Source organism: Nelusetta ayraudi, unplaced genomic scaffold (genome assembly GCF_046127955.1).
Source record: "Nelusetta ayraudi isolate G7.1 ecotype Tasmania unplaced genomic scaffold, CSIRO-AGI_Nayr_v1 ptg000033l, whole genome shotgun sequence".
NCBI lineage: Eukaryota > Metazoa > Chordata > Actinopteri > Tetraodontiformes > Monacanthidae > Nelusetta > Nelusetta ayraudi.
The window spans coordinates 412575-432233 of NW_027466083.1; the positions used below are offsets into that span (position 1 = coordinate 412575).

General features: G+C 43.5%; 1 protein-coding gene across 3 annotated transcripts; it reads left to right on the forward strand.

The window, feature by feature from the left end:
• The first annotated feature begins 3760 nt into the window (after positions 1-3760).
• ca8 (carbonic anhydrase VIII) lies at positions 3761-19397 on the forward strand. Of its 3 annotated transcripts, none has more exons than XR_012927305.1 (9): positions 3761-4178; positions 9079-9264; positions 9419-9543; positions 10358-10453; positions 11254-11316; positions 11410-11458; positions 12137-12249; positions 15377-15572; positions 18464-19397. XR_012927305.1 is itself a non-coding variant. In XM_076031326.1 (8 exons), the coding sequence occupies exons 1-8, from the start codon at positions 4100-4102 to the stop codon at positions 15509-15511; spliced, it is 852 nt and encodes a 283-aa protein (XP_075887441.1). In that variant the 5' UTR covers positions 3766-4099; the 3' UTR covers positions 15512-15576. The 3 variants fall into 3 exon arrangements, 1 of the variants encoding a protein (XP_075887441.1); XR_012927304.1 differs by having other exon boundaries at positions 3769-4178; positions 9073-9264; XM_076031326.1 differs by lacking the exon at positions 18464-19397 and having other exon boundaries at positions 3766-4178; positions 9073-9264; positions 15377-15576.
• Positions 19398-19659: the final 262 nt, after the last annotated feature.

Consider the following 19659-nt stretch of genomic DNA (forward strand, 5'->3'; position numbering starts at 1 on the left):
AGTCGTCAGCCCTTTTTCTCCTCTTGCGTCCAAGTCATGAGTTAGGGAGGAAAATTGTTCTCTAAGTTCAGAAAGCAGCCTACGAGTTAAATCTTGGATGTACACAGGTCAACTTAGGCAGAATATTAACTATGTCTGCATTTTACTACAAAAACAAAGTGCTGCAGTCCAAAAATATCAAATTACACAAAATGTGCAGTTTTGACTGTCAACACCTTTGTGCAAATAATAAATTCTTGAATATTGCACACAAGGAAAAACAAATACTCAAAAGTCTGAAGTGCACAGAGAATCACACTGCAATACTACACCGTGTCAAACACACTTCCTTGTAGCAGTTTGGCACCTCTTGCCACTCAATGCCCTATCATCAGCTTGTAATGCCAAAAACAACCCCAGCTGTGACCTATCAAAGACAGTATTCCTGAATAGCTGCGCAAAACCCCATAATACACTGATACAGCTGCTTACAAGTAGGAATCGGATGCTGGAAAAGAGTTGTGAACATTGTGGCCTTCTCTTTTAAAAAAGTCTGATACGTCAACAGTTACGTCTCCAGTTAAATGATGATGTAAGAACTGGTTCGGGTTTTGGTTTTCAAAGGACAACAGCACAACAGGCTGAAGCTGATTGTCCACTCTCACTGTCTGAACAAACAAGTCTTTCAGTGTGTTTGGTATGAACTCCCATGATGCTGCTGTCATTTAAATCAGGAAAGAGTGTCTAAGTTTGACAGGTTGTCAGTGTAGTTTGAAAGAATGTCCGTCATTGTTGCATAAACATCTTTACTTAAAAAGAAATTCTTATGTAAAATAATAATAAATGCGTTAATAATACATGTGCTCCAAAAAAGCAAAGTGCAGATCCTTAACAAGTACAAAAACAGGACAATCTGACCCTCTTCCTCTCTGGTTACTCTCATGGTTATGGTGACGGGTGTATAGGGAACACATTCCTGCTCATCTTTATCCTGCATTTTCAGGACTGACCACTTTATTAAAGAAATGTCAGTAAAGTTTGTTTTGTTTTTTTGCACAGTTTTTGTCGTTGTTGATGAATAACTAATATTTAAAACAAATGTAAGTAAGGAGAGGAAGTATTATTCCAACGTTTGAACAGCAGCAATGTACCTCAGCAAGAGGGGAAATGAAAGGTTTCAGAAACCTATTGAAATTGAAAGCTGTCCGCAGTAAAAGTTGTTTTTTGTTATAAGTTGTCATGTCTGTTAAAAGAAATTTGTTGTTCCTGATATATTGAATGTCTTTTTTTTTTTTTTTTTTAAAAAGGCTGGAAGAGTAACATGGACATGTAGCGCTCAGCTAAAAAGAATAAAAAAGGTTGTTAAAAAAAAAAAGGTTGCTTTCATAGAAAGGCTTCACAAACTGGTGTCCGTGGAAATATTTTCTTTCTTTCTTTCTTTTTGTTTTGAAACAATTTGTTAACAAAAACAACAACAACAACAACAACAACAACAACAACAACAATATTACAGCAACAATAACATTAAATCTAAAGGCACCCAGAAGTTCTCATCTTTGCATCTTCTATGCTTCAGGTACCTCCTGGGATTTTGGGCTTGTCCAACTGGCAACCCTCTGCTCTACTCTACTGCACTCAGTCTCACTATCTCAGATTGAAAGGTTAACTAAATTATCCTCATGATTTAGTCAAGCATGATCACTGTATGGAAAGCACGCCCCCTCACCATTGTTGTATTTGTCACCTGACGGCCACTGTTGAGTCTCTCATGAGTTCATAGGTCAAGATGGTCCCACCAATTGGTTCTATTTAATTGTGTCAGGTTACGCAGTAAGTAAGTGAAAACAAACCAAGCAGTGCACACTGTTCCTTAACTTGCAGTAATTAACTTGCAGTATATTGAATATATTAACATTACTATGATTATTTGAATGGATTGTACCTTATCAAGCACCGACCTCAACAATAAATAGCAACTTTCACGGCTTTAGTAACCAATATGATTCAAGACTGTTTCGATGCATTAGAAAACGTGCGTCACAATAAAGAGATGAAATTAGTTGTGCCACCGAGTTGTGCGTCAGTCGTCCAGCAGGGGGCGGTAAAGATGTCGATGGTGTGGTTCATCTTCTGGAGCAAGAAGTCTTGGTTGACTCACTAAACTATTGTTTGAGATTTTAAAATAATATTTATTAAGAATACAATAACTTTTTATTTTGAAATTGTAATGATGAGCGCACATGTTGTTCTACTGTAATCTCCATTCAACCCTACATCTGAATCCTCCTCTCACAACAACTGACTTCAAATATACTGAAGGATCTTTGGAACGTTGGCCTGCAGCAGCTCACTATAAACTCTGTAGCTTTTTTATTCATGTGGGATTTTATTTTGATTTTCAACCGTTTAAAACACTCCCCTTCCTGTTCACAAAACAACACGACACCAAGATAAAATCAAACAAAGACCCACAACATTTACAAGCAACAACAAAACATTAACAGACTCAAATTCTATGATTTTTGTGTGCCCACATGAAGTCTGTAATGATGGAATAAGGATTTTTAAAGAATCTCTTTGGTGGGGAGATTGATACTGTTGAAAATAAAAATGTACATTTTCGGAAGCCATGCCATTGGAAATTAATTAATTCTTCCTCTTAAGTTTATAGGGAGGTTTTTCAATTCAATCGACTCAGATTTCATATAATTGAGTAATAAGATAATTTATATATATATATATATATCTGCTGCTTGTCACTTATTGCTCATCAATATCAGGTTGCAAAATGACTGTTAAAGTTACTAGTCAGAAACGATTTTGAACAGAGGAGGTGTAGAGTTTTCAAAATGTGTTAAATACAACAAAAGATCATCTGCAAATAAATGAAGTTTATACTGTTGTTCTCTTATAGTAACACCTGTAACGCTATGCAAACTTGTGATCAAGAAAGTCTATCTATCTATCTATCTATCTATCTATCTATCTATCTATCCATCTATCTATCTATGTAAAACTCTGTAGTTTTAATGTTCAGTTCACTCTTTGTGCTTCCTGACTCAGCCGCACTGCATGACTTAATGTATACATTTTATTTATTCAACCGTCTCTCATGTTCCCTCACCTGTTCCTATGGGAACCACAGCCGGCGCTCTGCTTTTAGACAAGCCAAGTGGGGAAAGGGGGAGGTCGCCTGCATTTAGACGGCCCCAAGGCCAATATCCTGATAAGGAATATGGGGCAATTAACATCAGCTGCCCCGAGGACGCTGAATAAAAAAAGGAAGGAATTACCAGAGAAAGAACAAGAGGGACCAGGCTCTATTAATTGCAAATAACCCTGATTATACATTTTTTTCCTTCATCTCAGAAAAGTCTGTCCCTAGTCAGAATAGAGGCGTGACTCCTCCCCTTGGCACCCCCCTCCCCCACCCCACCCCGCTGCCTTGGCACTGTTTTCACAACCTCGCCTCAACCACGGGTGGCTCTGCTGTCCATGCTCTGTCCAGCTCACACACACACACACACACACATGCCCCCAGTTACACCTGCAAGTGTGTGTGTGTGTCAAGGGGGGGGCTGCAGGTGAGGTGAGGGAGGGGAGGGCCGGGGAGGGGCGGGGTCACTCCTTGACTTATTTTCAGTCAACAGGGTGAGATGGCTTGGGGAGGGGAGGGAGGATCAGGGTGAGAGAAACTATGCTGCAACTATTTGAAACAGATACAGTGAGCGAGCGAGCACACCTGCAGGGTAAGAGAGAGAGAGAGAGAGAGAGAGCGAGAGAGAGAGAGAGGTAAAGGAAGACAAGGAGCAGAAAGTACACTGCAAAGTGGAGCGAGAGGGAGAGAGAGGAAGAGGAGGAGGAGCGAGAGAAAGTCAAGAGTAGCAGCAGAGCTACAGCCTCACCAGTTAGAGAGGGAGAAGGTGACAGAAGAGGAGAGGAAAAGGACGAGCGAGAGAGGAGGAGAACAAAGAGAGTGAGAGAGGGGGGGAGAGAGAGAGAAAGAGTGGAGCGGTGGACCGGGAATCCATCCAGTGGACTTGCAGAGGCTTCAGGGCGTCTGAGTGACATCACCAGTGTGCAGGAGGACAAACTGGTTTGTGCCCAGCAGGACGCCAGCATGGCTGCTGACAGCGCCAGCCAGGAATCCGACTTGAAGGAGGCCAGGAAGGACGAGCTGGACTGGGGCTACGAGGAAGGTACGGTACCGCTGTGCAGTCAGTCAGTGGAGGAGGAGGAGGAGGAGGAGGAGGAGGTGGTGGTTGTTGGGTGGTTGGGTGGTTGGGTGGTGGACGCTAGGAGCTGCTGTGACTCAGTGAGTCGAGAGTCCCTTTGAGAGTGGATCCTCCATCAGACCCTAACAAGTTTTCAGTGTTAATGAGTTTTTCCAGGCAGCTACGGCTCCTTTATAGTTTCCCAAAGACTCCGTTTCAGATGGAAGAATAAGAACAGGATGCATTCACAGGCAGCAGGACTGCTTCTCACTATTGGTTTCTTATGCAATGTGTTTCATCCATTAACACGATAACAGACTCATTTAGCTTATCTTCTCTCACTGCGTCCGTTTTATTGCTGCCCGAGCGTGGAGACGCTCGCCGTCATGTGACAAGGGTCATTTCATTCCGGTGAGTACAGAGTGTGATGTGCACATTTTACATGGATTCAGAAGACGCCGGCACGTTGCTTGCAAATGGCAGCTGCATCCTCTGGATACACTGTGTTCAAACGGAGAATGTAGACGTCTCCACGCGACTGCACAAAGTCTTTCACAACTTTCCAAGTGGGTTTTTAGATTCGGACTGACTTGTCAAGGTTGAGCAACAAACAAATATAAAAGATCCTAATGGCGATGTAGTTTTTTTTAATGCAAAGCGTCAAATACACCAAAGGATATCTGAGAGGACGCAGCTCATCTGCATGATGTTTTATTTACCCACAGGCGTAGCTGCATGCAATGTAAGATAATCGGAACCAGTTCCCTGCAGTCAATGTTCACCGCTCCATTTCCAGGTTTGCCCGACCGACTCCATCTTGTCCTTGTGCGTTGTTGTCTTCATTAAGTGCGACTGCAACTGGTTACTTTTTTCATATTGAAGGACTTCCTCAAAACAAGCATCAACTCAACAGACGGCAGATGAAAAGCAGATGAAAGACACCGGTCTGTGCTTCTCACTCTTCCACTCCACAGATTTAGTTCTCAGGCCACTCATTTATGCACAGCTGGTAACAAATACTCCCCTTGCCAGTACCAGTGAACAGTCTGAAGGAGGCCCCATTCTCACCAGTAGAAGCCAGACGAACTGCAGGTCCCTGCAGTGAACCTGCTACTGTAGAGCAGTGATTTATTCAGCAAGATAGAACCATATTTTGTCCAATTTTAAAATACAGCCAGAAGCCAGGTGCATTGTGGGAATGCAGTGCGCAATATGGATTTGTAGCACTCCTGATCGTTACAACAAAGAAACAAACACAGATTCTAATAATCATGAATGAATTAGCGGTGCACGGCTAGCCGGTTAGATTAGCAACAGCTACATGTTGCTCGTGAAACGGGGAAAAGCAGCGCGAAAGGACTCGTAGCGTTAAATCTTGCACATATCTATGAAGTGGACAATGATGCGATGGTGACACTTTGTCCAAAATATAAATCAACCATAGTGGATGGAAATCTATCCAGCCCAACAGGCTCTTTGTGAGTGTAATGTGTCTGCTGTGGAACCACGACTGCCTTTGCTCGATGGTTGTCAAGGCTCCAGTTCCTGAGTGAAAGGAGGAATGCCGCTCACTGGCAGGAACTGTGTGTCTGTGCTGTGGTTGCAGTAAAATCCTCCCCACTGAGATATAAAGAGTCTTCGGGCCCATTAATGCACGAGTCAAAAACCTTTTTGGAGTCTGCGCTGAGTGAGCAGCTACCTTGAAATGAATGGGAGCCATCCTGGACCCTGGGGGTCTGGGGCAGGGTCACACCCTGGACCAGGGTCACACCCTGGACCAGGGTCATCGCAGGTCCACACAGAGAGACCAGCAACCAGGAGGAGTTCCTGGTGAGAACATTCCACTCAGCAAGGCCCCAGGCCCGGCATGGAACCCGCGACCTCTCTGCTGTGAGGCACCAGCGCTAACCACTGCACCACCATCACCGTCCAGCTTTGTTAATGTCAGCTGACAGAAGACAGTGTCGTTCACTGGCGCTCCAAAACTCACTGCCTGAAATATCAGAAGAATATGAATGAAGATATCATGGGATTATATGATATACATATACAGCACAGGATTATATATTTATATACTGAAACTGTTTATGTGGAGTATGATAATTATATAATTAAGGGCGTAGGAGGAAATAAGTATTTACTTCTTCCTACTCTGCTTCCTCTTCCTTGATCTTAGCAGCTGCGTTTCCATGACAGCTTTTCGTAAAATAAAAGCGATATTTCTAAAGAATTTGACAAAGTACGATTGGGATTTGCAGGTCTAAAACGCATAAGCCGTAATTCTCCTGAAATCTCGTCCCGCCAGACTTTAAGAGAATCGCGTTTGCTTGGGTTAGTTTATGTTTGTTTTTGCCGTCTATAATTGTTGTTATATTTTTCTCTTTGATGACTTGTAAAAAAAATATTCCGTCCCTTCCTACGTCCAATCATAACGCGCCATTTTCAGTGGTCGGTGATGTGAAAATGTGAAAAAAGTGTTTCCATGACACCTTTGCGATATTCCTCTGTATGGATACATGACCAGTTGTTGAGGTGATGGGAACACAGCTGCCGAGCTGCAAACACTGACTCAGGCTTGGACTGGAGGTGGACCTCGTGAGCTTGTGTATAGAGAGGGCCCGGTCTAGTTTGTGTCTGTTTGTTGTTGTCTTTCTGTCTGCAACACCTGTTTGCGCAAACACTAAAAACTGTCATCGCACAGCCCTCGACAAACTATCACAAGCTCACACGGACAGAGAGAACAGCCCAGGGCTTCAGGGTTCGTTGCCATTGTGAGGGGCCACACTGTGCTTCCAGGAACATGACACTGTCTCAATGGCTTGATGTCTTTTCAATACATTTTGGGTTCTGCACAAAGAACAACGGTCTTATTGTTGTGGTGGCCAGCAGAAAGCCTGGTCCAGCGGCTCCTCTGCTGCTGCTGCTGGAATCACTTCTTCTTTGACACTTTGATCACTTCTTCTTTAGAGTGAGACTCAAGCAATGGCAGAAACAGCAGATTGGAGTTGAGTAGATATAACAAATATAAAAAAAAAAAAAAGAAAAAAGTTGCAAGTCTCATACACTGAACACATTTTCCATTTCTTGTCGGTTACCAGTTCTCATATTTTGGTTAGCCAGCAGACGGGAAGTATCAAACCAGACCACATCACGTCTCAAACCAGACACACACACACACACACACACACACACAGAGGAACTGACCTTGAAAGAAACCTTTACTTTCACTGAATAAAGTGAGAAGAGCCAAGCCTCTGCATTCTTCTTGACACCTAAACCCACCCCAAGTCCAAAACCAGTCAACAAAACAAAAACATTATAACAGAGTTTTTACATACAAAAAATTAAATTCACTTTGACTCTACCATCTTTACATCCCTGCTACAATATTAATAAAGCAAATGTATCGTCATCAAGTATTTATATTGATTATTTATTTGTAAACCCCTTTGAAGTATAAAAGGCAGGCGAGGGAAACGTCTTGGTCGCTTGCATAAGTAATTGCATGAAAGTCATGTGAGCAGAACCTTTGTTTAGCCAGCATTAGCCAAGCGCTACTGTGGTTTAAAGCCGATTAAAGCCAGGCTTGGAAATGCACACAGCAGTGGTACATGCAAAAATCTACACAAATCTTGCTAATAGCTGCAACACAACTGAGAATGCCACTGCGCCTGAAGTGGTTTCCATGCAGAAGTCACTATTTGGATGTTATTATTTGCAAGTACATTATGTCACATCCAACGTGTGCCACATGTCACACGTGCTGTAAACTATTTGTGCGATAAAAGTTTCATCAAAGCGATTCTGCAGTTTGCAACACAGACGCTGCCAAGTGCAAGTACCCCTCTCATGAAGGCGTGTCCCAATTTGATGTGTCTTCTGTATTTGCTGGTGATATTTATATCTTTGGAAGCACTGTTTCAGTTTGAAAGTGTGTTGGCGGCTTTTCCAGGCCACCATGAGCTCAGACACTGGAGTGGTGAATCCTCTGCTTCTTCAGTCAAAACCTCAATACTTTTGGACTATTAATCTAACTGACTGACTGACTTGCTTACTCCAGCTTATCCTGCATAGTATACCAACACTGCCGCCTTGTTCTCATCACATTATTTTGTACCAGCATGTTTATTTAAAGTTAAAGTATGTCATATTGGACAGCACTGCATGGAGGACAATGTTGTCATGGAAAATAAGCTCCAGCCTTGTAACTTGACGCACAGCATGCTTTAACATGAGCAGCTTCCCTTTACTTTTTCCATGTTGTTATTAATCTGCCAATGTTATATATTTTGCGTTTTATATATGTATATATATATATATATATATATATATATATATATATACATATATATATATATATATATATATATATATATATATATATATATATATATATATATATATGTATACATATATATATATATACATATATATATGTGTTAGGTTAAGATCGTGATATGAACTGTACTGTACTGCACCCTGCAAATCGCACCAAAAAAATGTGTCCTGTCCACTGAGTTCACGTGAAGGTAAAAAGAGGTGGAAAATGCGACCAGGTGCAGCTCCACACTCTTTTCAATATGTTTTTATTGATTATTTTGCGCAAAATGACACCTCAGTCTATGCAAATATGCCTCATTAGAAACAGCACCTAATCTAACACTTAACCATGTTAATAAGCATGTTATAGGGAATGTATTACCTATTACCTAATGCTTATTCCAAAGGCCTTCAAATAAAGCATTACCTGTGTGTATGTACATATATACTGTATGTGTTTGTGTTAGAACACAAATCATTAGAACGCTTTAACACTTACAGTCACTTTCTCCTAGTTTGGTCGTTGCTAAGAGACTTGCTGGCCTTTATCTCCTCACAGGTGTAGAATGGGGACTTCACTTCCCAGCTGCTAACGGCGAGTACCAGTCCCCCATCAACCTGAACTCCAGGGAGGCTCTGTACGACCCGTCGCTCCTGGATGTCCGTCTATCTCCAAACTACGTGGTGTGCAGAGACTGTGAGGTCATCAACGACGGCCACACGGTCCGCATTATCCTCAAGTCCAAGTCAGGTGACTGCCGGGAGACGTGGCTTTCCTTCATTTCCTTCATTGCAACCTGTTTTTAGTTGACATCCAAGAACATGAATGAGTGTGGTATAATTGAGCCCCCACTGCTTCCTGATTGATTTCCCATGAATCCTTGGTGTTCCTGTGCTGCCAACAGTTGTTAGTGGGGGACCCTTACCCAGCGACCATGAGTACGAACTTCACGAGGTCCGATTTCACTGGGGCAAAGAGAACCAGAGGGGATCGGAACACACAGTCAACTTCAAGGCTTTTCCCATGGAGGTACACACCAACACATTGACACACACACACACACACTACCAACCCTGTTGGGGGGCTACAACAAAACCATGTCTTTGATTCTACACTTTGTGGTGGCGAGAGATCCGGACCCTTCGTCCTTGGTGCACATGGGTTCGGAATACAGACTGTTGAAGAGGGTTTGGCATTGCAGTGTATGGAGCTTCAGTAAAGGCAATGAAACGTATCTGCCGACTAGACAACACATCATTTTGAACACATAATGGAGAGATCATTTCCAGATAACGTGCAGATCATTTGAGAAACTTTGTGGACTTCTCGTGAAGGAATTTCGAGCCTTCAGGAAGTAACTACGAGTGCCAATTCCACTCCAGGTGAAAGGCGCCCTTGTTCTGCATGAACTGGCAAGTTGTACAGAGCACCGTGTTGTTCCAAACTCTTTTTGGAGAACACAAGCTAGCTGACATGGTTCTCGGTTGTGTCCTCAGTTACGCACAAACTTGTACTAGCGCCACGCTTGGGGTTTGTGAGCGTTTGCGCGCACGCAGTGTCCAGATAAACTCCGACTAAGGCGTACAGATGACGGAAACATTCCAATGGCATCATCTGGGTGTCTCGGTCGGAGTTTTCCAATTCCAATCGACGTTAGTCCTACTAACCCAGTACTAACTACAGTCTGGTCACATTTGTGCGCCCCTGAAACTTGCACTTGCACTTCTCCTGCCTACATTCAACACAAGAGCCCTCAGTCAGTGCCAGCTGATGACCTCTGGGTCTGTTCTCGACACCTGTTCTCAACAATGGCCTCTCAAACACAGCCTTTGTTCTGCTGCAGCTCCATCTGATTCACTGGAACAGCACGCTGTTCAACACGCTGGAGGATGCTCTCGGCCAGCGGAACGGAATCCTCATCATTGCCCTCTTTGTGCAGGTAACCGCCGCAGGAATGACAGACATTATGAAATCACTTTGTTGGTAGGATTGAAAATCTCAATTCAGTTTTCAACCAGCGAGAAAGTGCAGTGGCATCGTCTCCAAGGTTTAAAAACCTCATGGAAGCAATTTACATTTTTGCTTTTTGTGGCTGGTGCCCCACCCACCATCAACATCTGCACCAGGCAGTAATCAGTAAAATATTTCGTAGTCCAGTGTAACTCCAGAAGAACTAATTTGCACCAGAACTGCGATCAATATTGGCAATCCAGTGTTTGATCTTTAAAGCTGTCGTAACACAAAAATCTTTCAAAATAAGAGCAAGCTACATGGAAAGTCATTTCCACTTACTAGAAATGGCTTTTTAGCAAAAGGCTGATAAGGTTCATGAGGAATCATTCATGCATTTTTGATGCGCTGCATTTTTTTTAGTCCACGACATCAGCTCCTCAGTTACTTCAAACTAGATTCATCGGAAGTGACTCTCACTGCACAAAATTGTAGTAAGGTTCAGTCAGAGTTCAGTGAGTTAATGTCATACTGAGAGAAGTCTGAGGCCAACCAGCAAAGAAAAAACAGCAGCCAGCAGTGTCCATCAGAATTCCTCTGGACGACCTTGGCCACTGCAGTCCATGGCTGCAGCACTGGAACTGTACCAGTGCAAGAGGACAAGGAAAAGTGCACACGTGTAGAGTGAAAACAAGCAGTACTGTCGCTCAAACTGTTTTTTAACGTGAAGATAAGAGCGGATGGCTAACGTGTGCGTGCTGTCCTCACACCAACGCTGTGCTTTGTCAGATTGGTAAAGAGCACCTGGGTCTGAAGGCCATCACTGAGGTTCTCCAGGACCTGCAGTACCAGGTGAGAAACCACGTGAGGCTGTTGGAGGGCAGAGGTCTGATCACTTGGACTGGTGTTGCTGTTATGTTTTAATGAGTTTCATATTTCAAACAGGGGAAGAGCAAGATCATCCCCTGCTTCAACCCCAACACTCTGTTGCCTGGTGAGCACCAATCTTTTTGCTGGGGAATTGATTATGTTAATGTATATTGTATATTGTATATGTATATTCATTATTTTAACTGGAAAAGCTGATCCAAGATGTCCGCCGAGTTTCTAGTTACTAATCTTTGGATTTGGACTTACTGTTGAATTTCTATTAAACAAACTTGAATGGCACCTTAATCAAATTCTTCTTCCTTCCAAATCAACACATTCATTTAAATGCACTAAATCTTGTACCTACAGTGAGATATTATTCAGATTTTTTTATTGGAAATAAATAAGATTGATTTGTCAAATATTTGTTACCCTGCCTTCGCCCTATGACAGCTGGGAGAGGCTCCAGCAGACCCGCCTGACCCTGATCTCAGGAAGAGGCGGGTATAGAAAATGAAAGAATGAATAAAAAGCCTTCAAAGTTTCTTCATGTCTGACTTTATCATTCAACATTGAAAAGTGTCACAGCATTGACTCTGCACAACAGCAAGACTAGGGTTTGTGACTAATGATTATGACCTTTGTTTCATTGTTGGAACTCAATAATAAAGACTTGTTGCTGATATTTAGTCCCATGTCTTCCGTTGGTCCGATTAAAACACTAGCTGCTGGAAGCAGCTGTGAGGTGGTCCCACTAAAACCTCCTTTGTAATGTTCATCACATGTGGATTGTCTCCCTCAGATCCTCTACTGAGAGACTACTGGGTGTATGAAGGATCTCTGACCACTCCACCATGCAGTGAGAAAGTCAACTGGATCCTCTTCCGTTACCCTCTCACCATCTCACAGCTGCAGGTAAAATCAGATGAATTGGAATGAAACAAAAGGCTGACACATGGAAAGCTGCGTGTGGCTGCTTTCATGCGTGTAACATTACATCCAAACTGGAACATCCCTGGTGCTTTCCCAGTACAGTAGCGGGATGGCTCTTGGGATGTAAAGTCAGTTTAATGAAGGAAATTTTTAAAAAATAGTAAAGAATAAAAGGTCAATAGTTGCACATTAGCCAACGTCCCTTAAATGCCAGCAGAACGTGAACCTGTGTCTTCGTGACTTCCTCCCCTTGACAGTCCTGGCTCACTGTTCACCTGAAACCAGTTGACATTTATTTGGCTATTTAATCTTTGATGCTCTCTGATGCTCTCTGGCCTGCTGACCCCTCTGGAGATGCTAACAGGCTGAATTCCTTCCACACGTCCTCCTGCCTTCAGGCTGTGCTTTCACTGAGACGGACCACTCGCTATTTCAGCCCCAATGCTTTTTTTTTAAGCAGACATTGGGAGCTCAGTGCAAGTGTCAAAAGTCTTTCCGTGACCATAACCGCTGTTGCGATATTCCTCTGCATGGATGTGTCTGAAAAACCACCTCATGAGAGCGTCCAAACCTTTCAGCCATATTTGAGAGGTTTTTCCGAGTTGAGCCGTTTCCATCACCAGTTTTTATGGCCATGTTTAGGTTTGGAGCAACTCTAGGGGTGATGGAAACCCAGCTGCTATTGACTGTATTGTTGAGTGACACCTGCTGTCAAGACTGACGAGTTTGGGAGAAAATGCTGGGAGTGGCTTTGACGTCACCTGTTGGCGAGGCAAGCTTCCTTCCAGCCCGCCTCCCAGGGCGCTGCCCCCTAGTGGGCTAGGGTTAGGGTGAGGGTTAGGGCCATAGGGATAAGTGCCACTTTTCACCCACTGATTCAGTACCTTTCCCGTTGGTTCATGCAGATGAAACTTTGCCTACCCTCCAATTTTGGAGGACCCTGATTGTAATGGACCAACTGAATTGCTGATCAAAGGTCAAATTCATAGGTCAAAGACGGAAGGTCATAGAAAGATGGTTCCACTCTGGTGTGTTCACAAGTGTCGAATTATGTCGGACGGAATCAGGTTGGAAGTCTTTAGGGAGTTCAGAAAAAAGTTAAGACCGGTTAAAAATTCCCATTCAAATCAATGGAGTTTGAAAATCTTTCGGAAAAACGACCGAGCGTTTTTTTCCGAAGATTCCCCCGGCAGAAAGTGGAGCGCGCTTCAGACCGTTGGGAGTGGAGGAGTGTTTGTCTGCGTGACTCTCGGCACTTCACGCCACTTTGCGTTCCTCTTCAAGTCAAACACGCTCGCAGCGCTGCGCAAACAGGAAACGCAGTGTTGCCACAAGCGCTCCAGGTTATCTGTGGACCACAGCATTCATCATTAGCTGTGTCACTTTTTCCACATGAAAACAAAAATGAAAAGTCAGAAGCGATTGGCGCTTCCTCCGGATGTGCACTGTCGTGCGCTGCCGATGACTTTGTAGTCTGAAGCTTGTTATTCAGCTTGCAGGGAAGGGAATTTGTTGAGGGATTTGTGACATATGCGATATATGTATAACATTAACTGAGTGCAGTTCCCCCCCCCCCCCCCCCTTGAATATGCATCATAAGATGAAATCATCATTAATCCTTCTCACAATGAGGAAATTGGAGTTTACAGCTGCAAAAGACAGAACAAAGATTATTGCGAGTCGAGCCTCTTTGCTGGGAAAAGAGCAGCAGAGAGGATTTGCCTAAAATGAAAAGAAATACGTGTCGGCATGTACAATAAAGAGCTGTCTGATTTATGCCTTTGTACAAATATACATTGTCAGATTGACACTTCTAAATATGAAGCTAACACCGCAGTTGCTGCACGTGAGGTGCTGCATCAGGATTGTTGCACATCAGCGATGGTCCCTGCCCAGATCTGTCTGTCTGTCTGTCTGTCTGTCTGTCTGCTCACTAACTATAACTAGGTCAGTGGATTGACAGGCTACACTTGTGCCACTGCTGCAAATGCTGATTGCTTGTCCAAACGAGCCAAATCAGCAGGTTCAGCAGCGACTTCCTCTTGTTTTCAGAGCTCCAGAGTCTTTTTTTTGTGCTTGTTTGCTTTTCGCGGTGTGTGTCTTCTTTCCCAGGTCAGCAGACACGTGCAATCTTTTCTAAAAAAAAATTTTTTTTTTATTTTTTAAATTTAATTCAATTGAATCAGCAAAAAGCAAATCTTTTTATTTTATTTTATATCGTCTAGAAATTGCCCCACTGTCGAGCCTGCATGCATGTGTGTGTCAGAGAGAAAGTGTGCAAGGTGCGTGCATGTGCGCTGGTCTGGCCTGGATCTCGATGCCCTCTGGTCTCGATACGGCCCTGGTCTCGGCCGGTGCCGTCTCGCCTACGACACCCTCCGCGATTCAACAGTTACTATGCCGACGTGTTGGGCAGTAAATCCTCCTCCCGCACGGCCAAAAAGGAACTGCAGCTGCCGTGTTTGTTTTGGCTGCCGGCCGCAGGCGTCGTGCGCTCCGTGTGCGCCGGGCAGATAGCGTGTGCAGCGAGCGGCCCACCTCGCCGCCGCTCCTGAACAGGATGTCAGGTTTCTCGCCGGTCTTACAATGATCTCTGTGTCTGAGATCTGGGCGAGAAAAGACCGGCTGGCGAGGTATCTGATGCGAGTGGCCACCTGTGGCAACAGATAAGAAGAGTCTCACAACAGCGGCAGCGGCAGCGGCTTCCTCCACGCTGAGAAAGCCGCGCCGTCTTCAGATTATCGCATTTCATTCCCACACTATCGTTTTGACGTTTCTCTCTCGCGGCGGGTCGGGACTCAGCTCGGGTCCCGCCGAAGGCTTTATGACTCGAGCACAGAGCAAACATTTAGAGTTGCGGCGAGTATTTGAATGAGCTCGAGGATCCATGAAGAGACAAAGGCCCCCCAACGCTTGTTTGTTCTGCAAGCTAGCCAGTGTCAACGGCCGCTTCACTTCAAGCAGGAGCACAAGTGCAGTGTTGTTTGTGACCATCCAGTCAGTGCACAGCGGTCAGTTGCTCCTAAATGCACTGGTTTCTATGGTAAACAATCAATTATAAGCCTGGGCCCCTTCGTTAAAACATGTCTCCCTATGTGTGTGTGTCCAGATCGAGGAGTTCCGCAGGCTGCGGTCGCACATCAAGGGGGCGGAGCTGCAAGAAGGCAATGATGGTCTGCTGGGGGATAATTTCCGTCCCACTCAGCCACTCAGCGATCGGATAGTCCGCGCCGCCTTCCAGTGACCGCATCTTTTCCAACTCCGACTCAGAGACACCTATGGGTCGTGTAGATAGGATCACCAAGGTAACTCATGACACAGTCGTTCCCCTTTTGTTCTCCGTTTCCGGCTGCCATCCATCAAGACTGACTGATTTTCTTTTGGTCCAAAAAAAAAAAAAAAAAAATCAATCAATACAGTGACCACAAAGTTTTTAAAATGAAGGTGTTCTCAGAGAAGGCCGTCCTTGTGAAGTTGTAGGTTTGCGCTTCCTTCAGGGATCCAGCAGGGATTTGGTCCCTCAGGAACCATGGAGTAGTGGGACAAGCCCTGGAAGAACTAACCCAGTTCACTTTCTAATCTGGGATCAGCCTGAATGCAGAGCGCAGGATGCGGAACTATCCCAGAATTAGCTCGGCAGCACTGCAGCAGGAGGGAAAAAGTCCTTCACAATGAGGACAAATGCCTTCGAGGTGAAGGTGTGACACCCCGTACGAAAGGATCTCTCACACGTTGACACCATCGCCACTGCTTGGGGGTTTTGCTACAGGACATTCTGCCAGCGCCGGCAGCAGCACAGACGTCGTCATGTTGTAAACGCTCTTATCTAGCAGTGGCCGAGCACCGGCAGACAGTTACAACCCCGTCCACGATACATTACACCTGTCAGTGCAGATAAGTTTGGACAAAGCAAATAAAGCTCCAATAAATCACTCGGTAGAGGAAGGAGAGTGGAAGAGTTTGTGTGAGTGGCAGCATGGTAGCGTAGCGTAGCGTTTAGAAGCATTGGCCCAGCGCCGTCTTGCTCGCGACGATTGACTATTACTCTTTGTAAAATAAGCCACACGTTTAGTTTTTACAGTTTGTTGGAAATGGATTGAGTTGAGTGTATTTGTAACTACTGCATAGGTATATACAGTACTGTTTTTTCTAGTGCTGTGACAGTGTAGTTTCTCAATTTGGGATCAATAAAGTACATCTATCTATCTATCTATCTATCTATCTATCTATCTATCTATCTATCTATCTATCTGTCTATCTGTCTGTCTATCTCTCTATCTATCCATCCATCTATCTACCTATCCATCCATCTATCTACCTATCTATCTACCTATCTACCCACCTACCTATCTATCTATCTATCTGTCTGTCTGTCTATGTCTCTATCTATCCATCCATCTATCTACCTATCTATCTATCTATCTATCTATCTATCTATCTATCTATCTATCTATCTATCCATCCATCCATCTATCTACCTATCTATCTATCTATCTATCTATCTACCCACCTACCTACCTACCTACCTATATATCTATCTATCTATCTATCTATGCAGGAGAGACAGTGAACTTGTAAAGAAAATCCTGCTGGTACATTTTTGTACTAAGCCTTGTGTTGCAGTGATGATTCCCTATAAATAACAGAGCCAAAATCACATTTTTATATATGTAATAATATACAATATATGACAAGGCAAAGATACCCAAAAGAAGAAGAAGCAAAGAACTAAATTTGTTAAAAACCCAGGGTTAGACTGAACATCTTTTAGCAACAAAACTAAACACCATAAACCAAACACAAGAGGAATAAACAACCCACCAAGTAACCCAACTGAAAAATGAATAACCACAAATCAAACATGCAAAACAAAAAGAAAGAAAGGTAGAAAGAGGTTCTGTGTGGATGGGATGTGAGAATGCCGCTCGGATGAAAGTGGAGAAGACAGGAGAAGTATTGTGTGTAGCGTAAGCCGACACTGCTGTGGATCCACCAGTTCAGCCCCACCTGACCAGAGGGGCCCAAAACTGCTGCCTCCTACTGGCCACGAAAGCAGCAGCACCGTGTCAAGTTGGCATCAAAGATAATACATAATAAGGTGTCACCACTTCACTACTCAATCATTTTCACGTTATCTATTTATTATGTGAAAGCTTCACGTTATAACGTGAAAATCATCACGTAAATGGGCTTTCGCCAGCTGTATTGAAAAGGAAGCCACAATAGGAGAATAGGGGTTCTAGTTGGATCTATCAATAAAGCACCTACCCTGTGTTCTGGTCCTAAGTACTACGGAAGTGCATTGCTGCCATGCTAGAAAAAAAAAAAAAACTGTTCTCAGTGTCACGTTTTACGTGAAACTTTTTACAGATTAACGTGAAAATGATCACGTACAAACGTGATCATTTCATGTTATAACGTGATACTGAGCCCTGTTTTTATTTTTTCAAGGGTGGCAGCAATGCACTTCTGCACTTTTTGTGACTTGGCAATGCTAACGTTCACTTAGCATTGGTGGCGCAAAAAACATGGCGTTCACTGCGGTAATTTAGGAGTGAAGAGTTCTGAGTCTTCCTTTGCACACTTGCACTTTCCATATAACTTTCCGTATGTAGCTACTTTTTATCATTATTAATTTGTCATTCTTTTTTTACTCTTGCTTCTAGGTGCTGTGTTCCAGGCTATGTTAGATTGTGCTTTAAAGACACAGTAGCATAACTTGCGACTTTAGCAAGTGCATTAAAAAAAAAATTTCAATGTTTGGAGTTTCGCAAGAACCACCCTGACTCCACATTTCCTGGTATTTAGTGCGGTAGACGTTTGGCAATGGCATGACGCCAGAGGCTCATAATGTTACGGACCAAAACGTATCTGTCACTCAACACGTTCTCGCTCGGTTGACAGAGTTTGGTGAAAAGCACCTCTGTTGCACTTCTTCTGTTAGCTTGTTTCACTTGCGTGAGTGTAAACTAGGCCAGGAGACCAAAGCCACATGTGAAGTGGGTCTTGACTCGTCATTGACTGTAAACAATGATGTCATGACAACCCATTGCTTTGAGAATAAATATAAACTCTTTCTCCGCAAAGACTTTGCTATCGCTGCAGATCTATGGTTCCACATCTTGTGTCTTTCTTTTATTTTTTTTTATTTTAACTTTTTTTTAAATAATAATGTTGTCTTTTTTTATTTTTGCAGATAAAAAAAAGTTGAAGAAGTACAAAGGACACAAAAGGAGGGGATGATGTACCTCCAAGTGGCTGATCTGCACTCTCCCTCCACGTGTTTCTTCTCTGTGTTATTAGATTTGTTTGAGTGTGTTTGAGTGTGTCCTGGTTAGATGGTAGGAAGCCGCACTACTACACAACTGCTGTCTGCTGCGCCAGTAAGAGGAAACGTCAACCACAGTCGTGTCTGTGTGACGCACACGCACAAAGATCTCGTTTGCGACCACCTGAGGCTGTCCCCGCTAGACGCACTGCAGCGGAGCTGGAGGAAAAGATCAACGTCCAGTTTGCGAAAAAAAGAAAAAAAAAAGAAAAGAAAAGAAAAACCTTCAAGTCTGACCAAAAAATAATGAAGCCCACATGGGAGGAAGTTCTGCCGCAAAAACAAGCGTGTTTATGAAGACAAGAATGAGAAGAAACAGACCAGTTATCCAGTTGTAACATCAAAGTTAAAGACGAGAAGCAAACTAGGGGGCGCTGTCCACCGCTTCATCAGCCGAAATATGCATTGAAAAAAAAAAAATGAAGCGCATTTATTTTTTGACGGTGTTGTCCTTGCTTGAATTTGAATCACAGGCAAACTGTTGTAGAAGTTTAGAGGTGAGCAACACCTCCGGCCTCTTGTGTCCAGGCTTAAACATCTCAGATTCGACCTTCAGAAAGTCACTTACTCCACATCAGGCCTCTCTCTCTCCGATGTCTTGTTGTAAACTGAGCCCAGATTCTAATACTTTAGTTGTAGTGCACAATATTCTGATGTATCTGATGACCAATTCAAACTAGAATATTCTATACTCATTCAAACTGTATTTTTTTTCTTTTTTTTCTTGTTGCATCTCAACTGTGCAAGTGATGCGGCTGCATGTTACTCTAACGCCAAGGTTAATAAATGAATGCACATGGAAGTTTGCAAAAGATTCTCCTCTGATCAACATGTGGGCTTGCTGGACTGTGTCTTCAAGTGTCAAAGTCAATGTCTTCATCATCTTCATCCATCAGTGGGACAGTTTTCAGCGCAGGTTTCTGGCCAAACACAAATTGTTAGACAATTTTGTACCTGCATGATCGAAGCACAACACCCATTAGATTCCCTCGATTGCTTAAGAAGGCGGCAAGAGTTACAAGCTTTGCTGTTACTGTGTTTCAGTTTTCTTTTCTTTCTTTTTT

What these genes read in the sequence shown, in the direction of transcription:
- ca8 (XM_076031326.1), top strand. Translation starts at nt 4,100, where the DNA reads ATGGCTGCTGACAGCGCCAGCCAGGAATCCGACTTGAAGGAGGCCAGG. An exon ending in TCAAGGCTTTTCCCATGGAG is followed by an intron (nt 9,544 to 10,357) that starts GTACACACCAAC and finishes GTTCTGCTGCAG; the next exon opens with CTCCATCTGATTCACTGGAA. An exon ending in TCATTGCCCTCTTTGTGCAG is followed by an intron (nt 10,454 to 11,253) that starts GTAACCGCCGCA and finishes GTGCTTTGTCAG; the next exon opens with ATTGGTAAAGAGCACCTGGG.